The 15179-nt window shown below is 38.4% G+C and overlaps 2 protein-coding genes across 2 annotated transcripts; both read left to right on the plus strand.

The window, feature by feature from the left end:
* The first annotated feature begins 7135 nt into the window (after window positions 1-7135).
* On the plus strand, window positions 7136-8083 carry LOC137093376 (odorant receptor 131-2-like). The gene is made up of 2 exons (XM_067458188.1): window positions 7136-7537; window positions 7592-8083. Exons 1-2 carry the CDS (start codon window positions 7136-7138, stop codon window positions 8081-8083), a joined length of 894 nt encoding a protein of 297 aa, XP_067314289.1.
* Window positions 8084-11510: 3427 nt separating this feature from the next.
* LOC137093377 (odorant receptor 131-2-like) lies at window positions 11511-14509 on the plus strand. The gene is made up of 3 exons (XM_067458189.1): window positions 11511-11912; window positions 11967-12411; window positions 14256-14509. The coding sequence occupies exons 1-3, from the start codon at window positions 11511-11513 to the stop codon at window positions 14507-14509; spliced, it is 1101 nt and encodes a 366-aa protein (XP_067314290.1).
* Window positions 14510-15179: the final 670 nt, after the last annotated feature.

Below are 15179 nucleotides of genomic sequence, written 5' to 3' on the forward strand. Positions count from 1 at the left end.
AAGGTGCTTGAATTATATTTGTTCAAATCCTAAACGGAGAGCTTGTTTGTATCTGCATTCACCTTCACAATTTCTCTCAGAAATGATGATCATGTTGGGTAAGTGCTCTGTGTCATTAAATTATTTTATTTTTTTACACCGGCAAAGATTGTGTATTCCAGCGTGTGTGCAGTCAGGGTTGCCAAGTTTTTACAACAAAACCCACCAACTACTAGCCCTAAACAATAGCTTCTTGGAGGGTTCTCCGGGAAAAAATGGTGTTTGGGGGATAAAATGTGTTATTTTGGCAAGGTTACCTGCTAATATTTGCACTCATGGGTCTATATATCACATAATAGCTTCAACCCACGGACATAGAAAACAACCCGCGGAAAAAAACGTGGACTTGGCAACACAGTGCAGGTGAGCTCTGTTGATATTTGACAATGTGTCGCTTCGTTGCTCTGATTGGTTGTAGGTTTATCCAATTGAGGTCTTCCCTGGTTCGGTTGAAACACGCCTCATAATCACAGCCCAATGGAGCATCTGACTCATATTCTGACTAGAATTGGCTATACCTGCATTACCCTTCAGTATTTTTTTGTAGATACACAAAGCCGCTTTAATAAATGATGTGTTTTATTAGACAGGTGAGCAACTGTTTGGATCATTGATGGACAGAAAACTAATGATTGTTCTCCAGCTCAACACAGTTAGTCTTATTGTTTAAATCTGGTGTTTACCGCACAGAGTACCATGTTTTACCATGCCTGGGCAAGTTTGGCAAAGCAAGTTTATTTATATAGCACATTTTGAACACAATGGCAAAGTGCTTAACATAGAAATGAATTAAAATAGTGATAACAAAAGCATAAGAAATAAGAATACCGTTAATCAGAATTAAAAATAAAAGCAAGGATAATTAAAACAGTTGTAAAGAGAATTAAAAAATGTAATGGTGATAAATAGATCCCTATCTGCCTGATTCTCTAAATTCAGGTACCCCTATCTAAGATGGAGCAGGTTCACAATGTCTCCTGGACCGTACACGTCGGTCCAAGGCGGGCTCCTGTAGGGGACGTGACCTTTGCCCCGCAGGGCCTCCCCTTTCTTGAGTCCGCTTCAGTACACCATTAACAAGCAGAATGAAGCGAAGCGCACTGCTCTCCTTTTCCAATCTCGTCCAGACAGCCCTAACAAAAAATAATAATCAACAGATGCATAAGAAATATAAATATACAGTTGTAATGAGAATTAAAATGATGATATATAGATAAAATAACAACAATCAGATATAAGAACAACGGTAACTAAAACAGTTATAAAAAGAATAAAAAAGATGATGCATAGATAAGCTAAGGTGCGATCAGTGGGACGTACAGTCGTGGCTCAGAGCTCATTCAGTAAATGCACAGATAAACAGATGTGTTTGAGTCTGGATGTGAATGTGACTACTGTTGGAGCACATCTGATCTGTTCAGGAAGCCGGTTCCAACTGCGGCAGGCATAATAGCTAAAAGCAGACTCTCCTTACTTTGAGTGAACTCTTGATATTTCTAACTGACTTGATCCTGCTGATCTGAGTGATCTGTTGGGTGTGTATTTAATCCTAATATGATTAGCTTTGTATTTTATGCCTAGGCCTAATATGATCTAGCTCACTTAAGTGTGAACAAGTGTCTCATAGTAGTGGTAAGCGAACATTGTGGTGCTTACGTGAATCGACTGGCACGTAAGAGAAGAAATTGTAAAATAAAGTCATTATTTTGTTTGTTTTACGCGCAGAAAAGTATTCTCATGGCTTCATAACATTAAGGTTGAACCACTAACTATACCATTAAAAACTATTTTAACGATGTCTTTACTTCCTTTCTGGACCTTGAAAGTGCTCATTAAACTGCTGTCTATGTGGAGGGGTCAGAGAGCTCTCAGATTTCATCAGAAATATCTTCATCTGAGTCTGAAGATGATCGAAGGTCTTACAGGTTTGGAACGACATGAGGGTGAAGAATAAATGACAGAATTTACATGTCTGGGTGAACTAACCGTTAAAGCTTTTTTTTAAGTTTGGCTTTATTGTCAGGATGTTCAGTAATAAGATCATATTATATAATTACTTGAATATGACACATCCACAATTGTTTTCAGATATTTGGATTGATCAACATTTACATCAGCCAACACAAAATTACATCAGACCCTTAGCATTGACATTTAAAAGAAACAAAACAGAATCTCTCTTGATGCCAACAGACCTTTAAACGTTTAACGCAATCGCTCTTATTATGTCCCATGATCTTCTCTGCATCTCCCCATAGACGTGCTAATCACTCCCAGAAATACAAGCTTCAGAACAACAAGTGTTCCTGCTGCTTTGACCTTTCTCCTGCAGCTCGACGCTCGAGTCGCTCCTGCTCTCACTAGACTCAGCGGAGGTTGTGAAATGTCAGAGACTCCCTCTAGCCTCAGTGGACGCGTGTTAATTACCCCAAACACACTGCAGCTCAGATGGTGAAAGGACAAATGTCTTGTTATCCCAACAATGCTCCCTTTTGTCAATGACTGCCTTTTTTTAGGAACACAAACATGTTGAGGGAAAGGTCAGAGTTTTCCAGAAAGGCTTTTTAATTATTTGTTTGCTTTTTTAACAGCCGTGTGATATGAAGAGGATGTGAAGACATGGAGATGCAACTTTACAGCCTTATTATATACACTAATATTATTCCTGAAGATCTGATAGAATCATAGATGTATTTGGCTAAATGAATCAAAGCCAAAAACTAAATAAATCCAAGGTGATTAAACATTTCATATCCTATTATCATGCATATTATATATATATATATATATATATATATATATATATATATATATATATATATATATATATATATACTGTATATAAAATCCTACCAATACCCTAAACTTAACAACTAGCTTAATGTCAATACTAGTAATAACTGTTAATAAGCAGTAACTTGGGAGTTTATTGAGGCAAAAGTAGCAGTTTATAGTAAATATGTGTTCCCCATGTTATCTAATATGCCTGTTTAATGCTCAAGAAATGTTTCTTATATATATTTTTAGCAACAAAAAAAACAGTTTAATTTTTTTTTTTTAAACAGTTGTTATATCTATGTGTAAATGTCTTTCCTTTCACTTTTGAATGTTGTATTGTTTATTTTGATTGTGAATTTAAATGTGTTTTTTTTAGTAGAGATAATAATATAGTAGTAGCCATATACATTGATTTTAAATGTAGATGTTGATATCAGTAAAACCTACAATAAGAGAACGGTTCAAAGGTCATTACTCATGGTGGTCTGGATGTTAATATGTGATGGGAAAATGTAGAAGGAGTTCGACAACAGACAACAGTTTCAGACTCGTGTTGATTTTGACAAAAGTATCTACTATTCACCTTACTCTGCATTCACACGGGGTGCCTAAGAAAACCTACTAATCAAGCTCCTTTTGTCACAATATGCTGCAAATATCCTTTGGCCATTTGGAAATAACAAAGAGAGATAAACATTTCGATTTGATGTGATAAAGAAAGTAAAATGATAAAGACTTTAACCATCTTTATCTCTTTGGATCTTTAGAGTGTCAAATTGGAAAGAAATTTATTTTCAATAAATATGAAGAAAATATGTGAAAAGTGGAATAAAAGTACCTAAAGCTGCATTCCCATGGAGCGTTGGCGTCAACGATTTACAAAGGGCGTGTCTGAAGCTGGTGCTAATGCGAACGTCAAAGTGAAAACAGCCAATCACATTACTTTTCCAGTGTTGCATGATTGCAGTTGGCTAGCGTCTGCACTGGGGTATTTGCATAGGCAATCTGATTGGCCAACCCGATCACACATAAATGCGTATAAATAGTACAAGTGTGCAATGTCGTGGAATGTACGCTGTTTTTCGCGTGCATATGATACGCACTTTATGGCGTATATATGACACGCGCTTGGGTAGGTTTGGGGTGGTGGGGTGGGGGGTTCGTATGTATAATACGCCATACATACCACAACATTGCACACTCGTACTATTTATACGCATTTTTGTGAGAATACCCTGGATTGGCGGACACCTTTTGTGGCTTGAAAAGTTTTTCAACTTCTACCATGAGCAATGCCAGTGACGCGACAAAACACTCAATTCAGCAGATCGCGGGAGGTTGCCGCTTGGACATCACCCATTCAAAGTAAATGAAAAACTTTAACACCGACACCCTGTATGAATACAGCGTAATGGTTATTTAATAATAAATTGTTTATTGGATAGAGTTAGAGATAGGTGTAGGGACGATTTATTTATTTAATAAATCTATAATTTACACTCAATATGTTATTGCGAATTGTTTTATAATGTACTAAAATACTGAGGTGCAAATAGTATCTAATTACTGTTTACACTTATTGCCAAAATGTTCATATCTGTGCATTTGTAACAACTGCTCCGATACACAAAGGTTGAAAATCCAAACACAGCTTTAATGAAAGGGTAAGCCAAAATCGGAGTCAAAAACAGGCAAAATGTCATACACAGGTAAGCAGTCCGAAAAGGCAAAGACAGGCAAAAGGGTAATCCACGGAACAGGCTAGTAATCTGAGACCAAGAAACAAGACACCAAGGAGAATGGTCAGAAATGCGGTATAACACTTAATAGGACTTTGCAGAGAATGACAAGGTGAACATGGTTTATATAGGTTGGGGTAAACAAGACACAGGTGTAAACAATGAGTGATAATGAATCTGGGCAAAGGATTATGGGTAATGCAGTCCTTGATGGAATTACAGTCCGGGGTGAAGTGCCCTCTGGTGATAATTAGGGGCACTCTCACTGTTGAATCATGACATAGCCTGCCTCAAAGGCTTCCAGACGCTCCTAAAAAGTGTACAGGAGGGACGTGGAGCTGAGGTGGAACCAGGGGCAGGATGGAGGGCCAGGCCCGTGGAGGTGGCCCAGCTTGAGACCGCTCTGGACTCTGGGACAGGAGACAAAGTTGATGTGCGTGCATCACACGCACAAAAATAGCTGTTGCCATAACAGTCAATGCATCAGTAGGTGCGTTTACATGGAGCACTGTAATCGGTTTAAAAGTCCAATCCGAATGAAAATGCTCCATATAAACACCACAATCGGAAATAAAAATGCCCAAACCGAATGAAATTGTAATCGGTTTGAGAGGGTTGGAATAAACCTTTTCATGAACCGATCAAACAAAAAATTTAACCATGAAAACGACCAGACTCGATTACTTTTCAGTGTACATCCATGTGACGTGATACACAGGGCGTGCCTTCAACACTGACCGTGCTCCACGCTCACACGCAGGCTATAATGTTGAGAGGAAAGTACATTTTTCTGAGGGGTAAACTTTTTATTTCGTAAGAAGTTATGAAGATAATTTTGGCATGATGACACAGACATAGCCTGGCTACTTCCTCTCATCATGACAGCGTTTGTCCCAGGCACGTTTTACTTCAACTGCTCCTGACAGAAGAATTTATTTTATTCTGAGATGATTACACTTTACAACAAATACACCTAGTCCTGGTGGCCGTTGAGAGTTGCTATGGCATCCGTGAACAACACATTTCAGCTGAGAGGACAGCGTCGACATTTCTGAAGCGGCAGACAAACTGCTCTGTGATGATTCCCATTGAAAGTCAGCACATGTAAACCCCAGATCGGTTTAGATAACGTCTCACACGGTCTCATGTAAACAGTCCACTAAATCGTTCAATCAGAATTATTTTAATCAGAATGACAAAAAAGTGTGCATGTAAACGTGGCTATTGATGGAAACAGACACAGGTTCAGGTACGAATACAGGAAATTCTCTCTCAGGGACAGGCTCTGGCGTGATGGCGGCCATCTTGGCAGAGGGCTCTGATGCGGTGGTAGCCATCTTGTCCAATTACACAGGCTCAGCAGCCATCTTGGGAGAGGACAGGAGCTCGCAAAAATATTTGGGGGTAGCATTCTCTTCTACTTTGCCAACTGTGTAGGAGGAATCAGACAATAACAGAGCATAGTCTATAAACGGTTCGAAACTCAGCTCATTTTGACCTTGTGGCATGAATGAGTTTATAGGTTAATTTAATCCATGAGCATAAAAGGCCTTAAAAATAGTATCCTTCCAATTTACCTGATTAGCCAAAGCACAGAACTGAGAAGTGTAATCCTCAATACTTCAGGGACCTTGATGCAGGAATAGTATCTCTTCTGCTGGATCCATGTTTGACAAAGTCTTCTGTAATGGACTGCTCCGAGACAAAAAGATTTAAAATCTAAACGCAGCTTTAATGAAAGAGTAATCCACAATCGTCGAAAACAGGCAAAAGGTCAAACACAGGCAAGCAGTCCAAACAGGCAAAACAAGGCCGGAGAAACAGGCAAACGTGTAATCCACAGAACAAACAAGTAATCCAATAAACAAGAAACCAGGGAGAATGCTCAGAAATGCATTATTACGCTTAACAAGACTTTGCAGTGAATGACAAAGTGGTTAATATAGACTGAGGTAATGAGGTAAATGAGACAAAGGTGTAAATAATGAGTGACGATAAGTCTGGGCAAAGGATTATGGGTAATGTAGTCCTTGATGGAGTGACAGTCCTGGGCGGAGTGCTTTCTGGTGGTAATCAGGGGCACTCTCACTGGTGAATCGTGACAGCGTCCCTTATTTTTACATTGTGTAAGTAGAATCTATTGATATTTTTACAGCCACTGCCAAAGAAAAAAGGGCAAATTACTTACTTTAGGACAGCAGTCACTGGGACAGCAGGACAACTGTGTACCTCATTTACCCCTAAAAGGTGCATTTGATTAGTAATATGTTTGCTTAAACTCTTCTGAGGTTTGTCATATATTCACATGATGCTAGTCATGCGCAGATACTGACCTCTATTACCCAGATGATCATCACATAGTATAAAATTAGATTTCTGTCTGCTGCCTTCACAACAGGCTGGAAAGTCTGCAGAGGTATTATTGTGACTCTTTGATCAATTTAATGTTGCTTTTGTTGATGCATTGAATTTTATATTGAGAATAACATTGTTTTAGACATTCTAATAACCACACGTCTTGATGCTCAATGTTTAGCCTAACATGTTCTCTATTTTCTTCCAGAAAGGGGTGTCAAAAGATGAACATTTCACTGGGGGGTAACATCACCCAACCCAAGATTTTGCGGGACAGCTTTAGCACAGCTGTGGCTAAGAATGTTATAGTGGTCAGTCTGTGCATCTCTATCAACTATGTCAATGGCACGTTGGTCCACACCTTCATCAAGCATGAGATCTTCAGCGGAAACCCTCGGTACATTCTCTTCATTCACATGGTGTTCAACGACATGATTCAGCTGATGGTGACAGTCATTCTTCATGTGTTAAGCTACGCTGTGTTTACTATCAATGTCTCTTTCTGCTGTGTTCTGCTGCTGAGCGCTATATTCACGACGCTCAACACACCGCTGATCCTTGCCGCCATGGCTATAGAGCGCTACATCGCTATCTGTAACCCTTTGCGTCACGCTCAGATCTGTACTGTACGTAAAACATACATCCTTATAGGTCTAATCTGGAATCTGAGTGCCATCCAGGCTCTGCCAGACCTGTTCGTCCTGTTGGCTACACAACCGCAAACCTTCTTCTACAGCAATATCTTCTGCCTCAGAGATTATGTGTTCAATAATCCATACATGATTGAAAAGAGAAATGTTGTGTATATCATTTACCTGGCATTTGTGGGGCTAACTATAGTGTATACTTACATTAGGATCATGTTTGTTGCAAAGGCCACAAGCTTGGATGCTCACAAAGCTCGGAGTACTATCATCCTTCATGGCATCCAGCTTCTGATGTGCTTGCTAACATTTGTCGGGCCCGTCCTGGATAGGCTGCTGATTGAAACGTTTCCACTGCTTATTCTGGAGGTTCGATTTTTAAGTTATTTAGTAATCCAAATAATGCCCAGGTTTGTCAGTCCTATTGTGTATGGTGTGAGAGATCAAACATTTTGTAAGTACCTGAAAAGATACTTACTGTGTACAATGTTCAAGATGAGGAGCACAATAAAAACCCTTCAACCCTAAAGTAATTTGGGGGAAGTTTCCGATAAATCTATTTGTTCACATTATTACAATATTGACTTTGTAAGCAACATTTGTGAATGAATCTGATTTGTGTGTGTGTGTGTGTGTGTGTGTGTGTGTGTGTGTGTGTGTGTGTGTGTGTGTGTGTGTGTGTGTGTGTGTGTGTGTAAAAGAAATGAATAAATCTCTGCATGGGCACACAATATTAAGCTGACAGTGGAATTGATCTTATCCTGTTTTGCATTAAAAATGTCATCCTTATTAAAGCATATAAAAATGATCATTTGCAATGTATGCATGGCAGCTGTATGTGGCATTTTAAAGACATGTGTATAGCATAATTAAAAAAAATTAATACTGTTTATGAAAAAGGAAAAGGAAAACATAACTAAATCTGTAGTTTCAACATTGTCCTTTGTCTTAGCTTTTACATGGAATACATCAGACTCCTTTTCTGTGGATGTTGGTACAAGTAGCCCTTGTATAAATAATCTGTAATACTCTCCTCACATATCAGATTACATCTCATGTTTTATTAACTATGTTTTTGGTAACATTTTAGGGTAACACTTTATGTCAGGGTTCAGTTATTATATTAACGAGTTGCTTATTAGCATGCATATTACTAGAATATTGACTAGCACTTGTTAATGCCTTATTCTGCATGACCTTATTCTACATCCCTTAATCCTACCCAATACCTAAACTTAAATGCAACAAAAACTACCTTACTGACTATTAATAAGCAGTAAATTAGGAGTTTATTGAATTAATAGTGAATATGTGTTACCCATACTGAAGTGGGTAACACTTCAGTATGGGGAACACATATTCACTATTAATTATGACTTTTGCCACAATAAACTACAACTGTATTGCTTAATAAAAGTTGGTAAGGTAATTGTTAAGTTTAAGGTATTGGTATGGCTATGAGAATGGATGTGGAATAAGGTCATGTAGAAAAAGGCATTAATATGGGCTTTATAAGTATGAATAAATATCCAATATCCTAGTAATATGCATGATAATAAGAAACTGCACTCTAAGTAAAATCCATAAAATTAGGACAAAATGTACTTTTAATTTGACAGAAATGAAGTTAAGCGCAAGTTCTGCCAGGAAGACTCAATCGTACGTCACTAATTACCTTCTCATCTATCCAATCACATCCTTTACCGGAGCATATAAAGGTTGTACTTACTCATGTTTGAGTTCGCAGATACTACCGCTTCAGCACCACCATCCTCCCCACCACCACCAAGATGGGACCTTTCCTCCACCCCCCCCCCCACCCCCCCACCCCCCCCTACACAACCAGCCAGGCTTTCATATCATCCTCAACACCACCAGACGGGATCTCCCCTCTACCCTGAAGACTTTAGGATGTCTCTCCCTCCATCCACCCCACCACCAGATGGCCCCCTTTCGTACTTCGCGGGGGGTGAACTGCGCCCCTGCCTCTGTAATCAGGCAGGATACGCAGATTCCGTACCCTCGGAATGCGAATTACAAATGGGGCCTACGCCAAAGAACTTGATTGCTTGCTGAGCTCCTAAATAAATGTTATTGTTACAACATTAATTCTTCCGAGTCTTTCTGGCAGAACTTTCCATATTTACATTTTACATTTTGAACTTCAGTGCATTGTGTTGTATAATATGGAGCCAGATCAGTCTCATAAATAATTCATGCAAAAAACATTTTAGCCAAATTCACATGCATTAAACCAAATTCACGTCCCAAAAAATAAAATAAAAATAATTCACATGCGCAAAATAAAAATATATATTCATAAAATACATTTCACAAATGCAAAACAATTTTTAGATATACAACTGTGCAAAAAACTTTCACATGTTAAAATGTACGAGTTCATCCTTGAATATGAATGTGCAAATCGTCATTCGCGTGTGAATTGCCTTGGATTTGTGTGTGTGTGTGTGTATTTTTGAGACTTTCCTTCCAGCGCTGTCCTCCCACCTGGATCAGTCATACTCTTTAGCCAATCAGATTTAAACTTATCAATCGACCAATCATAATCACGTAAGAGCGTGACACTTGTGTTACGTCATCGGCTTTCGACCACCGCTCAAGTCATGTGCAAATTAATGTGCAGTTTGATCAGTTTATTTCTGTGTTTAATGAAATTAAAAAAGTAAGAGATCATACCTATGGTTTGTCTGATGAGAGGTAGTTTGGCGGTTGCCAAGAGAACGGTACTTGCCTGACTACATTGTGCCAAGTGTAAAGTTTGGTAAAGTCCTCTCTTGACTTTGGGCAGGAGACAAAGTTGATGCGCGTGCATCCCACACACACAAAATGGCTGTTGCCATAACAGTCGATGCATCATTGATGGGAACAGACACAGGTTCAGGTACGACATTAGGAAATTCTCTCTCGGGAATGGTTCTGGCATTGCAGCCATCTTGATAGAGGAATCTGGCATGGTGGCGGCCATCTTAGCATAGGACTCTGGCATGGCAGCAGCCATCTTGGTAGAGGGCTCTGGTCCCTTATTATCAACATCTCTTATTTTTACATTGTGTAAATAGAATCTATCGCTATTTTCACAGCCACTGCTGAAGAAGAAAAAATTGCAAAATTTCTCACCAGGACAGCAGTCACTGGGACAGTACACTGCAAAAAATGCTTTTCTTACTTAGTATTTTTGTCTTGTTTCTAGTCAAAATATCGAAAGATTTGTACATCAAGAAGCATTTACTAGACAAGTAAAAATTTAAAAGTTTCACCTCATTGTCTGGATTTAGGGGATAAATAACTCAGAATTAAGATAATTTTTGCTTAAAATAAGCTAAATAATCTGCCAATGGGATAAGCAAAATAATTGTTTTCTGTTTGAATTAAGAGAATTTTTCTTACCCTATTAGCAGATTATTTTGTTTATTTTAAGCAAAAACTCCCTTAACTTTGAGGGGTTTTTTCTCCCAAAAAATACAACTATCTTTGCCTGTCTAGTAAATACTTCTTGTTTTAAGAATTTTTAGATGTTTGGACTGGAAACAAGACAAAAATACTAAGTAAGAAAAGCATTTTTTGCAGGACAACTGTGTACCTGTGACATTTATCCCTAAAAGGTGGATTTGATTAGTAATATGTTTGCTTAAACTCTTCTGAGGTTTGTCATATATTCACATGATGCTAGTCATGCGCAGATACTGACCTCTATTACCCAGATGATCATCACATAGTATAAAATTAGATTTCTGTCTGCTGCCTTCACAACAGGCTGGAAAGTCTGCAGAGGTATTATTGTGACTCTTTGATCAATTTAATGTTGCTTTTGTTGATGCATTGAATTTTATATTGAGAATAAAATTGTTTTAGACATTCTAATAATCACACGTCTTGATGCTCAATGTTTAGCCTAACATGTTCTCTATTTTCTTCCAGAAAGGGGTGTCAAAAGATGAACATTTCACTGGGGGGTAACATCACCCAACCCAAGATTTTGCGGGACAGCTTTAGCACAGCTGTGGCTAAGAATGTTATAGTGGTCAGTCTGTGCATCTCTATCAACTATGTCAATGGCACGTTGGTCCACACCTTCATCAAGCATGAGATCTTCAGCGGAAACCCTCGGTACATTCTCTTCATTCACATGGTGTTCAACGACATGATTCAGCTGATGGTGACAGTCATTCTTCATGTGTTAAGCTACGCTGTGTTTACTATCAATGTCTCTTTCTGCTGTGTTCTGCTGCTGAGCGCTATATTCACGACGCTCAACACACCGCTGATCCTTGCCGCCATGGCTATAGAGCGCTACATCGCTATCTGTAACCCTTTGCGTCACGCTCAGATCTGTACTGTACGTAAAACATACATCCTTATTGGTCTAATCTGGAATCTGAGTGCCATCCAGGCTCTGCCAGACCTGTTCGTCCTGTTGGCTACACAACCGCAAACCTTCTTCTACAGCAATATCTTCTGCTTTAGAGATTATGTGTTCAATAACCCATATATGATAGAAAAGAGAATTTTTGTGTATATCATTTACCTGGCATTTGTGGGGCTAACTATAGTGTATACTTACATTAGGATCATGTTTGTTGCAAAGGCCACAAGCTTGGATGCTCACAAAGCTCGGAGTACTATCATCCTTCATGGCATCCAGCTTCTGATGTGCTTGCTAACATTTGTCGGGCCCGTCCTGGACAGGCTGCTGATGGAAACGTTTCCACTGCTTATTCTGGAGGTTCGATTTTTAAGTTATTTAGTAATCCAAATAATGCCCAGGTTTGTCAGTCCTATTGTGTATGGTGTGAGAGATCAAACATTTTGTAAATACCTGAAAAGATACTTACTGTGTACAATGTTCAAGATGAAGAGCACAATAAAAACCCTTCAACCCTAAAGGAGTTTGGGGAAGCTTCCGATAAATCCATTTAAAGGTTCACTATATTACAATATTGACTTTGTAGGAAACATTTGTGAATGAATCTGATTTATACATGCGTGTGTAAAAGAAATGAATAAATCCCTGCATGGGCACACAATATTAAGCTGAAAGTGGAATTAATCTTATCCTGTTTTGCATTAAAAATGTCATCCTTATAAAAGCATATAAAGTGAAAAACAAAATGATGATTTGCAATGTATGCATGGCAGCTGTATTTTGCACTTTATAGACATATTTGTATAGCATAATTACATTTTTAATACTGTTTATGAAAAAGGAAAAGGAAAACATAACTAAATCTGTAGTTTCAACATTGTCCCTTGTCTTAGCTTTTACATGGAATACATCAGACTCCTTTTCTGTGGATGTTGGTATAAGTAGCCCTTGTATAAATAATCTGTAATACTCTCATCACATATCAGATTACATCTCATGTTTTATTAACTATGTTTTTCACAAGTTCAAAGTTTATTATGAGCCTAAAAGGCAATTTTTGATGCAGCATAAAATTTGTAACTATATACAAAATACATGGTAACACTTCAGTATGGGGAACACATATTCACTATTAATTACAACTTTTGCCTCAATAAACTCCAAATTTATTGTTTGATAATAGTTAGTAAGTTAGTTGTTACGTTTACAGTATAGGTATGGCTACGAGGATGGATGTGGAATGAGGTCATGTAGAAAAAGGTATTAATATGTGCTTTATTAGTATTAATAAATATCCACTATCCTAGTAATATGCATGATAATAAGTAAAATCCATGAAAATAGGGAAAAATGTACTACGCGTTTTCCATATTTATGTTTTACATTTTGAACTTCAGTGCATTGTGTTTTATAATATGGAGCCAGATCAGTCTCATTAATAATTCATGCAAAAAACATGCATAGCCAAATTCACATGCATTAAACCAAATTCATGTGCAAAAAAATAAATAATAATAATTCACATGCGCAAAATAAAAATATATATTCATAAAATACATTTCACAAATGCAAAACAATTTTTAGATATACAACTGTGCAAAAAACTTTCACATGCTAAAAATGTACGAGATCATCCTTGAATGTGAATGTGCAAATCGTCATTTGCGTGTGAATTGCCTTGGATTTGTGTGTGTGTGTATTTTTGACACTTTCCTTGCAGCGCTGTCCTCCCACCTGGATCAGTCATACTCTTTAGCGAATTAGATTTAAGCTTATTAATCGAACAATCATAATCACGTCGGAGCGTTCCTACCTGTTTTACGTCCTCAGCTTTCCACCACAGCTCAAGTCATGTGCAGAGGTATGTTCAGTTTGATCAGTTTATTTCTGTGTTTACTGAAGTTAAAAAAGTTAGAGATTAGCTGAAGCAATAATTAACTGCTGCTTAGTCCACATGTGGACATAAACTTTAATTTTAAGTATTGATGGATTCTTATGTTTACTTCATAAAGAATTATTCATGTGCATATATCATACAATGTTGAGATTTTAGACTCATAAACTCCATAGAAACCCTTCCAATGGTTTGTCTGATGAGAGGTAGTTTGGCGGTTGCCAAGAGAACGGTACTTGCCTGACTACATTGTGCCAAGTGTAAAGTTTGGTAAAGTCCTCTCTTGACTCTGGGCAGGAGACAAAGTTGATGCGCGTGCATCCCACACACACAAAATGGCTGTTGCCATAACAGCCAATGCATCATTGACGGGAACAGACACAGTCTCAGGTACGACATTAGGAAATTCTCTCTCGGGACAGACTCTGGAGTGTCGGCGGCCATCTTGATAGAGGAATCTGCCGTTGCGATGGCCATCTTGGCAGAGGGCTCTGGCGTGTCGGCGCCCATCTTCACAGAGGGCTCTGGCGTTGCGATGGCCATCTTGGCAGGGGGCTCCGGTGCGGCAGCGGCCATCTTGTCCAATGACACAGGCTCGGCAGCCATCTCTGCAGAAGACACAAGCTCGCAAAAATATTTGGGGGTTGCATCCTCATCTACTTCCCCAATTTTGTAGAGACAATAATAGGGCATAGTCTATAAAATGTTCTAAAGTCAAGTCAAGTCAACTTTATTTATATAGTAATTTTACAATGACGATTGTTTCAAAGCAGCTTCAAAGTGTTAAGCATGACAATACTGCAACAAAATTTGATTCGGCTGTACAGTCGTTCTGGAAAAAACTGTGATGTTGTCAGCTTATTTTAATTTATCATATAGTGAAAATGTTGGCAGATCAGGATAGTTTATACAATTAATTAAGCCTAATTTACCTAATAAATTTGTTTAGTTTGGATATTTAGTTAAATGACATTTTTGTGTTATAGTTTTAGTGTCCCCAACTGAGCAAGCCAAGCCAAAGGTGACCGTGGCAAGGCACCAAAACTCCATCAGGGCATGATGGAGAAAAATAAACCTTGGGAGAAATAAGACTCAGTCGGGGTGCCAGTTCTCCTCTGGCCTATTAACACACTGTGTATGATTATTATTCTGGCAACCTTACAGGTCAGAAATCATATTAGATCGGAATATTCCACATTTCTGGGTATCAAGCGAGAGATGGGTTTATTGAGGATGACGCGTTGATTACCCAAAAATTTGAATATTTGAAGGACCGGAGTCATCACGCCGGAGACAGGTTTATTGAGGATGACATACCAGTGAGGCAAATTCAGAGAAGACACCAA

Source organism: Pseudorasbora parva, chromosome 12 (genome assembly GCF_024679245.1).
Source record: "Pseudorasbora parva isolate DD20220531a chromosome 12, ASM2467924v1, whole genome shotgun sequence".
Lineage (NCBI taxonomy): Eukaryota > Metazoa > Chordata > Actinopteri > Cypriniformes > Gobionidae > Pseudorasbora > Pseudorasbora parva.

What these genes read in the sequence shown, in the direction of transcription:
- LOC137093376 (XM_067458188.1), top strand. Translation starts at nt 7,136, where the DNA reads ATGAACATTTCACTGGGGGGTAACATCACCCAACCCAAGATTTTGCGG. An exon ending in GTCACGCTCAGATCTGTACT is followed by an intron (nt 7,538 to 7,591) that starts GTACGTAAAACA and finishes AGTGCCATCCAG; the next exon opens with GCTCTGCCAGACCTGTTCGT.
- LOC137093377 (XM_067458189.1), top strand. Translation starts at nt 11,511, where the DNA reads ATGAACATTTCACTGGGGGGTAACATCACCCAACCCAAGATTTTGCGG. An exon ending in GTCACGCTCAGATCTGTACT is followed by an intron (nt 11,913 to 11,966) that starts GTACGTAAAACA and finishes AGTGCCATCCAG; the next exon opens with GCTCTGCCAGACCTGTTCGT. An exon ending in CCTGAAAAGATACTTACTGT is followed by an intron (nt 12,412 to 14,255) that starts GTACAATGTTCA and finishes CTCTCGGGACAG; the next exon opens with ACTCTGGAGTGTCGGCGGCC.